The sequence below is a fragment of the Daphnia pulex genome, chromosome 7 (genome assembly GCF_021134715.1).
Source record: "Daphnia pulex isolate KAP4 chromosome 7, ASM2113471v1".
Taxonomy (NCBI): domain Eukaryota; kingdom Metazoa; phylum Arthropoda; class Branchiopoda; order Diplostraca; family Daphniidae; genus Daphnia; species Daphnia pulex.
In genome coordinates, this window is record NC_060023.1 from 1280915 (window position 1) to 1294311 (window position 13397).

Consider the following 13397-nt stretch of genomic DNA (forward strand, 5'->3'; position numbering starts at 1 on the left):
AAACAAATTTGAAAAAGCAAGAAAAGTTTCAAATTTGGGTAAAGCTACAATCTGGCAACGTTGCAGTTCCCATGTTATTTATTTGTTTTTGACAGTTTCGCAAGTGTCTGCTATTCAAGATCAAAGGATGTAGGAACTGTACATTACGTCAGGGAAATTCCCTTAAAAAACATCAGTGTTATTTCTTAAGTATAGGGAAGTGCTCGTCGACCATTAAGAAATTGTGACTTTAGTCAGTGCAGGAAATTTCCATCATGTCACTAGGACGTATTAAAGGGAAATGCTTCACCCAAAAACTTTTGTTCATTGATGAAGCTGATAGTGAAACAGTGAAAGGGTTTGCAATAAATCTTTTTGATTTCTATACAGAACTTTCTGTTTCTCAGTTCAATAAAAACAAATGGCGCAAAGATTGGAAAACCTTAGGGCAATTGTGCGAAACATGCTTCAAAGATGATATCTCGGAAATTGTGGTTTATTCCAGTCCCTTGACTAAACTCAACAGAAATGAAAACCTCTTGTATCACGCATTTGCTGTTTTCAAAACTGTAAATGTTGTAAGTGGACAGACAGCATGGTGGTCCGTAGAAAAGAATGGAGAACACATTGTTTTGCAGAGGACTGTAAACCAAGACCAAAGTTTTGTTCGAGATTATTTGTATACTGAGGTCGAATTTCAAGAGTCTATGACAACACGCAATACTCCCGTGAAAATGTTGTCCGAATCTCCAGGACGTGGAACTCTTTTCGATTTCTTAAGGGCTCTCGTCGATAGACACGATTTGAATGAAAGATATCATTTCTTTGCCAGCAACTGCCAAGAGTTTGCATCGTTTGTATTCAACACCATCAGCGGAAAGAAGAAAAAATGGAATGCGACGGTTGACGGCGCCTTAATGAAGACACTCACTCGAAAGAAAAAATATCCCTCAATATTCACCGACGCATTTTTCGGTTTCTATATTGATAACAAAGCAATTGTTGAATTTCATCGAGATCGCTGGATAGGTACGTAAATCACCTCAATAAATCAAGAACCACATTCAAATGTATTCGCATAGGAGATTTCATTTATGTTTCATTACAGCAAAACTTCTTCGTCGTCGATTTATTCCTATAACGCTCGTGCGTCATAGAAGAAGAGATAACTGCGTATCTGTGAGGTGAGAACTTAAGCGAATCAGAGAATTTTCAATTTAATTAATTCCAATTTGGGACAGAATTGAATCAGCTGATGGACGCGGAGTCAATGGTGCAGTTCGAGGAAGAGATTTCGTAGCTATAAACCAAGTGATTGATTTCAAAGTCAACGAAGTCGAAAAACAAGTGAGTCAAATTGTTATACTTTTCCTAAATTTAAATGATTACATTATAACTTGTTTATCCTGCAGATAATTGTAGAAATACTACCTGCAAATTCCAACAACAGACATGCTATCTTCTTTCTAATAAAACTGTTTTTAACCGTTCCCACTGCTGGCGAGAATCACGATGTAATGATAGGGTACTATTCGTCTCAAATGATTGAAGTTTTATTGACCGATGAATGCAACCAAAACGAAATTTGGACGAACTTTCCCTTGCGCAAAATCATTTAATGTTTTAATGTTTAATGTTGTCTTTATAAATACAATATTTTATCCAACAGCTTGTCTTAATCCCCGGCGCCGAAACTATTCGCCTTGTCGGAAATGATTGATTCCCCATTTTTAAATGCACATAGGAAGTTCACGTTGAGCCTTTTTGTTCCTGAATTCCATCTTTATTCCCATTAACGCAAGATGATTCAAGATTCAACACGGTTTAAACATTTTATTGTTTCCTTAATCGACTGGTTACAATTTCTACCAATAGAGGGCATGCCAGCTTATTACTATTTCACAATAGATACCTGACAACTGACAAGTGACAACTCATAGAACAACATAGAACAATAAATAGTCAAAAATACAATTTTCCTTAGAGTTCAGTTTTGATTTCTCTTTTGGACATCCAATGGCTGATTTTTCTATGTAAGTAAAGAAGTAAATTCCTCACTTTATGAATAGATTTCATCATGCAATTTTTTTCTCGCGTCTAACAGAAATCCAGCTCTAGATCAAGAACTAGAAGATATTCGCACAAGGGATGTTCCTGGTCCTCCAGACGTTACAAAATGTCTAGAAGATTGGTTGACCAAAGGTGCAAATTACTCTATTAAAAAGTTGACAAGTGACAACCAAATTGGTTGGGACATTTTGCATATAATTGCAAGGTTTGTCGATGGGACACCTGTGGGATCCCATGGAGATTGGAAACATCTTGCTGGTCTTCTTGGCCTCCACATTCACGACATTATTGTAATAAATCAATAATGTGTACTTCTTTTTCACATAATCTAATCGCTACTTCTTATGTTCAGAGGATTGAAAACTTTTCTACCATCAAGGGAGCTACTTTAGAAATTCTGAGCCAATTTGCACTTAAAAATCATGCCAGTCTTTCAAATTTGCTGGAAGCTCTCAACATCATGGAACGCCATGATGTTCTTTATGCCATTTCAGAAAAATTAAAAGGTTTGTTCTAAACATTACATTTAATATTTGATAAATGATTTCATGTCATACAGTCCTTCTTTATTTACAGCTTTGTTCAACCCCACTTCAACATCCAATCAAGTGGAAGATTCAACTCCTAGTCAACTAGTCAGCGAGACAGATAGTGAAATGGATTCTGGCATGGAATTTAGTATTACGGGAGAAGGTGACCCAGAAAACTTGAAATCTGTTCCACTAGGTTCAAGCTTATCACCGCCGATCGAAAACAAGCTTCAGAATGACTCGAAAGGCTCTGACAAGAAGAAGTATAAGAAAACGGTGCTTTTGACGTTTACCCAAGACGGCTACGAAATAGCCAATCAAGTTGCTCGTCAAATCCGATCCTCAAACCTGGGAATTGGCGTTTTGATTCTAGAAGAAAACAGAGACGAGCTGGAATTCTGTGGCGAAAGTATCTACCGCTGGTACCAAGAAGTCGACTACATCATTCCCATCATCACAGAAGAATACCTGTGGCAAATCTCTCCAGGAAGTGCCGATACACAAGACGTTGCTGGCCAATCTGAGCCCACCTGCCTAGATGCTCGATACGCTCGTCTGATTTACGTCATGATGTTGGAAGAATACCAGCGAAACCATTGCTTAAACTACCGTGTCCGTCCATTGGAATCGAATCTACTCGTCAGACGAACCCACTACCTTCTCCGAAGTCCAATCTTCAGTTTCCGTAAAGGAGTCAATCAAGTTGACAAATTGGCGTCGATCCTTGCACAAGCTAAGATTAGAACTAATATCCATTAGATTGTATCTTAAGCATTTGTCTTTTCTTATATTGTTTTTATGGTAACAAAGCGCCGGAAGCTGACTCGAATTGTATGTATATTTACAGAAAAATTCATTTCAGCGGAGCGCCATTGAGTATATGTATAAATATGTAAATCGTTGGTAAACAGTTTTATTAATAATCACTTTCCGCTCATTCGCTTCTTCTCCTTTTTGGCGAAATCTTTGGCCGCCTTATCCCATGTACGGCCCTCCAGTGCGTTTAGAAATTCAGATTCTATAGAATGCAAAAAATCCGATTATAGTTTGTGTTTAATAAGTGATTATTACAATTCATTTGCATTACCTTTCTCTAGCGGTTTAGTAAGTGGCAAAATCACTTGCTCCAGATCGTTCATGTTGACTGAGGAGTCGCCACGAGTGATTTGCTGGAAACCTAGGAAGTGTTCGCCCATCATCTCGTTGGCACCAATCAGATCCTTATCCTTGATAGTAAATAGGATGCAGCATTCCGGGTTGGTCTGCAGCGACTTTGGTACAGGACTACAGAAATAAAAGCCGTTTAGGTATATTCAATTCAATTTCATAATTATATAGAAACTTACTAGGTAAAGCTCTCTTCAAATAGCGGGAACAGAGTACGTTTGTGCACTTTACTCTTTAGTATAGCAGCATCGGGAAATTGTTGAATTGGCAAGAGCTGGACTTTGACGTAGGGATCAGCCGAGCCGTTAACATCCATCGGTTTCAAATTACGGGCATTAAGTATATCGATATTAAGCGCATCGTCGATAAAGATGACCCGGACAGACAGCGAACCAAGTCCGACATCCTGGCCGGATTCAGTCGTCTGTTTGAGTCGATCGAGACGGTACTGATGGATCAAATCGCCAGTATCCATCCCGTGCAGTTTGAGTAACCAGCGGATTTTGGTCAGAGTTTCATCCTCTTCTTCTTCCGCGTCAGCGTCAGGGTTATGGAAGCAGTTTTCTATGATATCCAGCAGTTCTTTCCACTGGCGGAAGCAGGCAGGTTGACGCTTTTTCTGTTATTAAAAGTTAAGTTGTTACAATTAACAGGAAATGACAGAAGATTTTAGTCTGAATAGTTTACTTGAACTTCTCCCTCGACAACGTTGAGGAAGCTTTGCAGAATGTGGTGGTAGATGATGTTCAAAACACGGACGAAAACATCTTTTTCCAGGTGGGTATCCAGCGCTAAGAGTTGATCGCAAATGTAACTGTTGAGATCGTCAGTTTGACGCATACCGAAATCCGATTCCATCACAGTATTGATCAGCCTGGCCACTTCAACTTCAAACTGTCCAGTCAAAACACAATTTAGTTTTTTGAATTGCAAATATTAATAAAGGTTTCAATTCATACCCTGCGAGCAATGGCGTAAAAGATCTCGTCCAACTTTTCGTTGACGTCTTTGATGGCATTTTCCGTCAGTGTCTCTTGAGTTGGACCGTTGTTATCGCTACGTTGGACAGCGTCGCTCAGCCTGTACAATCCAATTTCTTCCGCCAAGGGCTGGATCGATTGCTGGACGTGTAAGATACTGTTGATGGCGGAACATATCTTGAGGGAGATGAAGAACGGCTGGGCAGTACCAGTTGTCGGTGAACCGGAATGAAGTCTCTCCAATTTAAGTCGAATGGCCTCGGCGTAAATTGTGGCCGATTGTTTCACCTCCTGTTTATTTTTGAAAATTAACTTCAAAATCGTTGAAATTATTTCATTAATTGCTACTTACATCCATGATCTTGATCACAAACGACAAGGCTCCTTTCTCATCCGGCCAGGCCAGTTGTTCCCAAAACATTTTGATCTAAAAATGAATTTCATTAAATTCAAATCTTTAAAAACAAATGTTAAAAATGTTGACTTACCGAATAAAAGACGCTGACAGCATCAACAGCTGACGAGGAATACTTCACCATACTATCGACAGTTTGCAGATTATCTAAATGAACAGCTTTTCCAATGCGGATCATGGCTTTATACAGGGCGATATCCAGCCAGCGATCGACCGCCGTTTCGAACCAAGTGTAAAACGGAGCTAATTTGACGGTTTCCCTATCCAACATGGGCAACGAAACTGATAATCTAAAGAAAACAATAGGAATTACATTAGAATAAACTTGGAAATTATTTGACAGGTAGACTCACTTGTTAAACTGTTGAAGGCACAGGTAAAGTTCAAAGAGAGCCGTGCCCATCGATAATCTTGGCGCGATATTATCAACTTCGTTTTGTTTAGCATGGCCGTTTTGAAGAGTCTGAGGAACCTCACCGGAAGCTTCCAGCGCTAGAGAGACGATCTGATTGTTGGAAGTATTAATGGACTTGAGTGACTTGGTGACGTTGATCACCATAGGCTTGGAAGTGTCGGCCAACTGGCCGTCGTAATACGAGTAGACGATGTTGAAGGCTGGAATTTGCCAAATCCGTTCAAAGATTTGGTGGTAGACAGTCAGGACCTTCTTCAAGTCGGTCATAAGTGACTGGCAAATGCGGATGGCATTTTCTAAACGGTCGTCGTCACAGATTGGACCGCCTTGTCTTCTTCCTCCGATAATCCGGCTGAAACAATCGGCCGCTCCCATCGTCACAGCCTCGCCGATCCGCACTTGCAGTTCAGAGAATCCTGGCCGGTTAGACCCCAAATTGTTCAGTTCCTTAAGGCACCTGCCAGAAATTCAAATTAATATTTTGTTCAAATCATTCAGAAGACAACTATTCACTTACTCGAGTAGAAATGAAAGTTGTTCCGGTTTGGTACTCAATTCCGAATTATTGCGCAAATAGCGGACAGCCGATAAGGCAGCGACGACAAAAGAGTCGGCGGCCGTCCAGAAGACGTTGACTAATTCCTCTTCGGGAAGTTTACCATCGTTGATGGCCTTGCGGAGTCGCTGGACCAAGTTCAGCATCATTCCAAGGTCCAGGGTCCTTTTGTGCAAAACGGTGGCGTAAACGGACCAGGAACACGCATCCGTCACGCAGGATCGGAGTCCTCGATGAGCGGCGAATTGGCGGAGCATAACAGCCGCGCAGTCCGGCAAGACACCACGCCATTCAACATCCGCACGGAGCTCGTGTTCCACGATGATCCTCAACAATCGCTCGTACTGGACGAAACTTTCGTGCAATGTGAAATGCTCCGACGTATCGGACCGGGTGGCTGAGAGGGTCAAATTGATACGGATTTCTCCGCGTTCCTTAATTTTGGTCTTGTCACGCCCTTCCAGCTGATACCAACGTTCCAGTCCAGAGATGGGAATCGATTTCAGTCCAACGTTTAACAATCCAAGGAATTTATGGGCCGGTTTTCCGGGCGCTTTCGACGCCACTGCAATTTGTTTGAGTAGGATGCCCATTCCGCGAAAATCTTTGACTTCACTAATACGCGACATTTTTTCCTTGACTGTCTCATCCGGATCATAATCCCTGTTTAACAAAAAAAATGTCATTAGAATTCGGTTTGATGGATGAAAATGTCATACTCCGGAATTCCGGAAATTTTCTTCCGGATTCCGGAATTTAAAAATAAAACTTACCAGATTTCAAGTTGCAAAATATCTTCATTTACGTCCTTTACCGCACTAATTTATCAAAAATAAAATAATTCATGAAATGTTTCGAAATAATAGGACACGGACAAATGAAGACTCACAAATTCAACGTCTCGTTCCAGACGGGATCCAAAGTCCTTGGTTTCATGGACGTATCCTGAAATTTCTGCCGGTTGCTCGAAATCCATATGGAACAGTAAGGATCGCTCATGCCTACGATATTTCATTCCGCTTGATTATAAATCCAAACCAGGAATAAATCAATTTGAAAAAATAACAAATTAAATCTGTACCGTTGACGTCCTTGCCCTTTAGATTGCGCGCTTGGAGGACGCCCAACTGCAGCGAGACATCTGGTGGCTATAAAAATAAATCATCCTCAATTCAAATAATAATGGTTACAACTAATCAAAGTAAAATAATTACTTACCGTTCTTTGACGAACAGTTGACAACAATTCATCGTGTTTGGCGTCGGTAAACTGGAAGGATCTTTTTAAATAGTCAAAGACTTGATCGATGCTGCTGTTATCACAGCCAGTGCGGCTGATGGCGTGCAAAAGACTGTAGAGCACTTCACAGTAAACTTTCTCCGCCTAATAATAATAAAAAAAAAAAAAAGTACTTAAATAAAAGATCAAAAATCAAACAAGGATTGAAATAAAACAGGCGCTGACTTGCAGCGTATCATCCGTCATCTCTCAAAAATCTGCTGCAATTTCACCAACTTAACCTATTCTAGTCTTTCGCACGAATCAGACTGAACGAAACAGAGTGCAGTGTGCAATAGGGCTGACACGAATCTATCGGTTTAGAGTCTGGCCCTCGTACAGCTAAGCGCCCGAAATAGAGCTGTATATATACAAACTTTTTTCCCGTCCGTGTCTGCGCACAACAAGTCCGTGAGTGGCCTGTGCCAATATGTTGTTTAGTATAGTCCTTGGGTAATGTTTAGATTATCTCTTTCAAAAAAAAAAGTTCCCAAAACAACTTCCTTATCTTGTGGACCAAAGCGTTCCAGTCTGGGGAGACATTCGGAATGATCAGGAACGTGCAGATTCCATTCTCATTTTTGATTCCATCCATCACGGGACTTGTGTGAAGTTGGAAATTTTTGGTGATGTCATACCTCGGGACCGGCGATAAGTTCGGGTCCCCAGATCCATCCAGTTTGGCCGCCGACGGGAGTTGAGACGCGGGACTTGGGTCGAGATCTGGGCGCCGGTTGCGGTGCCGATTCCTGGACGCCTTCGTCCGATCCATCGCTCAATTGAGGACTGGAGGTGGTCCGTTGGCGGTCCAACTGGTTGATCCGGTCGGCTCGAGCGAAGGCTTCTTCTACAACGTTGTCATTCGGCTGCTGACCACGTCTTCCGGCCGGAATCCTTTGAGTATTGGCACGTTCGCTGATCTTGGAGAATCGATCGAAAAAGTCGATCGATTCTTCGCTGATGGTCCTCCTGTAAAAATAAACAAATGAGATTTACAAATGTGCGGATGGATGGATGGATAAAATCTAAACACGGAAAGACGCTGGTCAAACAGACAAACCTAGCGAATGAAAAGAAAGGAAGCGGTTTGTTATTGTTATCGGCTTGGTCGACAAACCAAGTGGAACAGCGATCGGCTTTCTTATCGCGACTGATGCCGAATTTGTTGAATCGATGCCAACTGTGGCTCAAGTGCTGGAGTGAATTGTGGAACCAAGCGGAAGCCGGATTATTGCCAATTCCATCGCTGGTGCTATTGCTGCCCAGTAGAAACAGCAACGACCGACGATTGTTGGAACTGTTGCTGCTGTTGTTGTCCAGTCGCCGACCGCCCGACTTTTTCACTCGACTAGAACAGCTCATCTCGGGTCGATCCTCACTCGAGCACTACGGATTCAATTGCCTCTCTCCCCTCCCACCACCACCACCAGCACCAGACTTTTAGTCTGTTTAATTGATACTTCCTCAAGCAATCAATCCGTTTTTCTCGTAGCAACTGGAACTGGAAGACTTTGGCGCACGCACGCCACCAGCACAAGATTATGGACTCTAATGGCACCGGCTTCCTGGCCGGATGATGATGATCGTCATGTCTCGAATTTCATGACAATCAAATGATTTACACACACAAAAGATTCCAGCTATGAAATGGACAACACAGGAAGTTTAAACTGGGCAACAAAAAACAAAACAAACCAACCAAAAACTTATTTGGCAATCAAAAAATTAAAGAAAGTTATATCAAATAGTTTGAACGGGTAGTGGACCGCAAAGTTCACTACTACTAGTCCCGAAAAACATGACCGCTCCGGTTCAGGTAATCCAGTCGACTGGTGGTGGTAGTTCCCCCCTCGGTCTATTTGCTGTCCCTCCCCCATGATGATGAACCACAAGAAACAACCAATACACATGCTACTCCCCCCCCCCCGTTCCATTCCCATGGCGTCGCGACGTCACGTCGCCATAGTAACCAACAACATTTTATTCTTTTTCGAGTTTATTTTTAGTGACTAGTGTACTTACGATTCTTGTCGCGGGGGCAATAGGAAACTGAAAATCTCGGGCAAACTGACATCTTGAAGCGAATGCGACAACCAATGGGTGTTGGGAAACTTCATTATGTTGAGGTTTTTTAAATTATTTTAAAACAAAATTAACTCGAGCTGAGATCACAAAGAGAAAAAAAGAAACTAGTCTGGTTGAAATCAGGTCGAAGACTGTTGTGTAAACCGGACACGTAGGGGATACTATGTTGTCTTTATACAAATTCCCGGAGGCTGCGTGAAATAAAGTAATGACGTTTCTACGGAGACCAGAAAAACCGGTTTGCATATGCAAATGAGAATAGTTTTCCCCTTGGTTTTCTCAAAAAGCCCGCGGTATTTTCCCCTGTATTCAAAAACAGGTTCCTGTAGGGTCATGTCAGACGTCACACGTATCCTAGATGCTTCGGGAAATTTTTTTTTTTGCTAATAAAACGTTCGTGAGGAATAATTATAATTGATGTAAGCGAAAAACTACCGGGGCTTTTGAAAGAAAGACAAGCAACACGTTTCCCGGTTTCCCCCCTGTATCTTTTGTTTAGTTGGAAAGTAACGACGTCATTGCGGCACAGACCGGAAGTACAAGGCTATACTCTTCTCTCTCCCCCCTTTTTACGTCTAGAAACACGTGACTGTGTGTGCATAAACATTCGTTAGGGGGTGGAGGGAGGGGGAGAGAATGATTTGAAACGGTTTGAAATAACTACAAAGTTATTTTTAAAATGCAACAAACTGTTTAACGAGAGTTTCTTATTTCTTTTTTAAAAAGGAAATCAAAAGTTTAAAGTTTCTTTTCTGGCAGATGGGAGTAAACAGTCGTCTGCTGTGATCAAGTGGATTTTATCAAAGTCATCAATTTGAATTTTCTTTTTCTTCGAAATAATAAAATTGCCCAATTTGAGTACAAAAGACCAGCGACCCGGAACTGTGGATGAAATGGATCATTTTTTTGTTTTTTGTTTTTCGCTATGCCTCCAAGGTAAACTAGCCGGAAGCTACTACAAACAGCGTGACTCATGCAGACAGTAATCACGCCCACGTGATACAACTCTATGCGCTTTGGAACAGCCGTCTGCGTGCGGGTTTTACAACTGGTAGGGTGGGAGAATAGAAACAAAAAGGTGGGGGGGGGGGATGACAGCACAGAGAAAACTAACAGTTCACTGGAATTTTAAAAATGGTCTTTTCTTTTAACTGTTTCCTGGAAAAAATTCGATTTTTTGGTTTTCTATAATACCTCAATTCGTGAAAGAGGTGTTTAATTCCGTGGTAATGCTGTGGCGATTGCGTCATCTTCACTTGACGGACGAACAACTAGAAATGCAAAACTGTCAACACCTCCGGAATAATTGTTAACGTATTTCTCTCCCCCCCCTTCCAGTATATACCGGGGAAACACCCCACAAAAATTCGTTCCATTCCCTAAAAATATCTTCAAACCGAAGGGTGGGCTGAGTAAACAAAAAAATCTTCTCCTAATTTTATTTAGTTGAGAAAAAAAGAGAAAAGGTTACGGGATGGGGGTCAAAATGTCTTCCAGATGTTTCCGCTGCCGGTTTGGAATTGAACCTGATTAAGACGCATGATCCCCCCCCACCCCTCTCAAACTCGAGATCCATCATCCGGCCGGAGTTCCAATTTAAAACCTTTTTTTTCCCATCGTGATCGACGCCAGTCATTCGACGCTCCGCACAAAAGTCTCACCATCGTCGTAATAAAATAAAATTTGAAACCCCCGCTCTAATGTGTCTGGACTTTGTCATCGAACTGAATTCATTTGACTAAATTATTTCTGATGTGTAAAACAGGAAAAATGGTCGATTGAACTACAGGAAATCAAGCCCGCCGGAAGGAGCTCCTTTTCTTAGAAAAATGGGCAGGTGGTAGGCGTGCCCTGGAGCAAACAATCCGCTGCGATTTTATATTTGCGGTGATTTGATTGGTGTAATGACTACCGTGACCGCAGCACACTGCCGTGTGTAACCTTGGCAACGGCCCGAAAGAAAATTCTGAAGGTCGAAACAAACTCTTGAATCGTTCAAATCAATTTCGTGCGATATGACTCATCTGCCGGCCCATCAACGAAATGTGTGTGCGTGTTCAATCAAAGCAAATACAACCGCACGCATCTGGCGCGTGTCATTAACATGTTCGAGACTAAGCGCCACTCCCATCGGGCCATCGCTATTCACATTTTTATTGGGGGCATCTCAGTTTCGATGCTGATCGAATTCTTGTCGATTCCAAGAATTCCGGAGATGCTCAATCCACTCAACCGGATCGCCACCCCAAAAAGAAAAAGAAATCAGTCGACACCGGATGCCGATTTCTTCCTTTCGTGAATGACAAGTCACGAACTTTCTAGAAAATCCGTTACGCAGTTCAACTAAATCATTTTTTTTCTTCTTCAATGGGAATATGTCGAAAAATGAAAATAAATAATAAATTCCTCCAGATAAATGTTGGATGTCTGCTTTTCGTTTCACGTCACAGACGACGAGACCGATCCCAAGACCGATCTAATTTCAATTTCCCACATACGACATGATATCTGTTTGGGTGACCTCGATGTGTTTGATAAATCAACTTATTGAATATGCCACCCAAGTGTGATTAATGTGAAATGGAAATGATTGGATAGCGCAATCTAAATCACCCGCCCAAGTAAAGACACTTGGCCATCTAGCGGTGGAATAACACACTCGACTGGGAAGTCAAGCAAAACAAAAATTCCTTTCCGCGGATGAACGATTGAAACGCGCATCAAAGTTTTAAAAGAAAAGAAAATGACTCACTTCATTCCGCCTTCTTCTTCTTCTAGGGCTTCTTCCGCATGTTCCAGCTCGTCATCGTTTATTGGCAAGGCGTATTCTTGGAGAATTCGCTGGACTTCCTCATCAACATCCAGCGCCTCTTGCCACAACTGGTTATAAGCCGAATTATCCGGAATAATTTCTTGTCCTTCTTCATCCTCTTCATTGTAGTTGGACGCCATTGCAAATGGATTGGGTTAGACTAGTCTAGGACGAAAATAAAAACCTGCAGGGCAAAATCGTAAAATTTAATTCGATGGAAAGAAAACAAAAAAATGTTATAGCCTAGAGGAAAAGGCGTCGCGACGCTGCGGAAAACTTTAACCTTGAATACGCCTCTCGCACAGCCCGACAACACGTATGATCTCTTTCACGACTGTTGGAAAAATCAACCCAAAAAACTAATCTTTAAAACACATTCCACTGGCGTCTTAATCCCCTGCTAAAACTGATAAAATAAAGGCGAACATGTAATTTGAATGTGACGGAATACATTTGATAGGATATCTATTCTAGATAAATGGATAAACAGCTGATTATTACGAAATATAACATACCTGTTGGTAATTGGAATCAAATTGTTGTTGTTATCTTTTCTGAGGGGGGGAGAGAGTGTTCGTTCAGAACGTCCGTTCGTGAGGCTCACGAGTGAAAACTGCAGGCCATCAGCTGTTGCAGGTATATGAAAACTTGCCTATAGCAGCAAGGATGAAGGTGATTTGGGACATCCCCTCCTTCTATACAGCCTACCACAGGATGTTGGTATGCCCTTCAGTGTGTTCAAATGCCACATCGGAAACGGGAAAGTCGAGGCGTCTATGCGGATCAGTCCCGGCCCCCTCAACGCCAAAATTTCAGCCGCAGGCGAAATTTTCTCCCGACTCACTCACGAAAAGGATAAAACCCACAAAAGACGTGGAGGGCATACAAAAAAAGACCATGTGACGTCAGTGATGCTGCACGTTTTTCCTCGTAGACTTTTGCTCTTGACATTCATACTTTTCCCCCCCAGACTGAGGATTGCAGCATCATAGTCACTGCGTTCCTTTGGAAAATGATGTCATGCCTAAAAGGAGGTAGAGATGACGTTTGACGTCGTCCATAAAAAGTCATGCATTCCAGTCATTTTGTTCAATGGACCTCCATTCAGAA

At 41.9% G+C, this 13397-nt stretch overlaps 3 protein-coding genes across 8 annotated transcripts; 2 read left to right on the plus strand and 1 right to left on the minus strand.

Annotated features, from left to right (window-relative positions):
* Positions 1-77: 77 nt before the first annotated feature.
* On the plus strand, positions 78-1645 carry LOC124197109. Its single transcript, XM_046592400.1, has 4 exons — positions 78-1008; positions 1088-1163; positions 1221-1326; positions 1392-1645. The coding sequence occupies exons 1-4, from the start codon at positions 255-257 to the stop codon at positions 1596-1598; spliced, it is 1143 nt and encodes a 380-aa protein (XP_046448356.1). The 5' UTR covers positions 78-254; the 3' UTR covers positions 1599-1645.
* Positions 1646-1882: 237 nt separating this feature from the next.
* LOC124197110 lies at positions 1883-3516 on the plus strand. Its single transcript, XM_046592401.1, has 4 exons — positions 1883-2012; positions 2084-2339; positions 2402-2555; positions 2626-3516. Exons 1-4 carry the CDS (start codon positions 1996-1998, stop codon positions 3336-3338), a joined length of 1140 nt encoding a protein of 379 aa, XP_046448357.1. The 5' UTR covers positions 1883-1995; the 3' UTR covers positions 3339-3516.
* LOC124197108 (protein unc-13 homolog 4B-like) lies at positions 3399-13397 on the minus strand. 6 transcript variants are annotated; one of them, XM_046592396.1, is made up of 17 exons: positions 12803-13397; positions 12571-12693; positions 12228-12471; positions 8029-8359; positions 7331-7495; positions 7194-7260; positions 7002-7113; positions 6886-6930; positions 6074-6775; positions 5495-6013; positions 5215-5431; positions 5079-5153; positions 4706-5017; positions 4434-4640; positions 3926-4365; positions 3667-3863; positions 3399-3597 (listed from the first exon to the last, which is right to left on the minus strand). In XM_046592396.1, exons 3-17 carry the CDS (start codon positions 12425-12427, stop codon positions 3503-3505), a joined length of 3684 nt encoding a protein of 1227 aa, XP_046448352.1. In that variant the 5' UTR covers positions 12428-12471; positions 12571-12693; positions 12803-13397; the 3' UTR covers positions 3399-3502. The 6 variants fall into 6 exon arrangements, with proteins under 6 accessions (XP_046448352.1, XP_046448351.1, XP_046448354.1 ...); XM_046592395.1 differs by lacking the exon at positions 12571-12693; XM_046592398.1 differs by lacking the exons at positions 12228-12471; positions 12571-12693; positions 12803-13397 and adding an exon at positions 10670-10751.

Coding starts and splice junctions, on each gene's coding strand:
- LOC124197109 (XM_046592400.1), top strand. CDS start 255: ATGTCACTAGGACGTATTAAAGGGAAATGCTTCACCCAAAAACTTTTG. Junction 1,009..1,087: donor TCATCGAGATCGCTGGATAG/GTACGTAAATCA, acceptor GTTTCATTACAG/CAAAACTTCTTCGTCGTCGA. Junction 1,164..1,220: donor GATAACTGCGTATCTGTGAG/GTGAGAACTTAA, acceptor AATTTGGGACAG/AATTGAATCAGCTGATGGAC.
- LOC124197110 (XM_046592401.1), top strand. Junction 2,340..2,401: donor TCCACATTCACGACATTATT/GTAATAAATCAA, acceptor TCTTATGTTCAG/AGGATTGAAAACTTTTCTAC. Junction 2,556..2,625: donor CATTTCAGAAAAATTAAAAG/GTTTGTTCTAAA, acceptor CTTTATTTACAG/CTTTGTTCAACCCCACTTCA.
- LOC124197108 (XM_046592394.1), bottom strand. CDS start 8,752: ATGAGCTGTTCTAGTCGAGTGAAAAAGTCGGGCGGTCGGCGACTGGAC. Junction 4,366..4,433: donor TTGTCGAGGGAGAAGTTCAA/GTAAACTATTCA, acceptor TTTTAATAACAG/AAAAAGCGTCAACCTGCCTG. Junction 3,864..3,925: donor TTTGAAGAGAGCTTTACCTA/GTAAGTTTCTAT, acceptor TTATTTCTGTAG/TCCTGTACCAAAGTCGCTGC.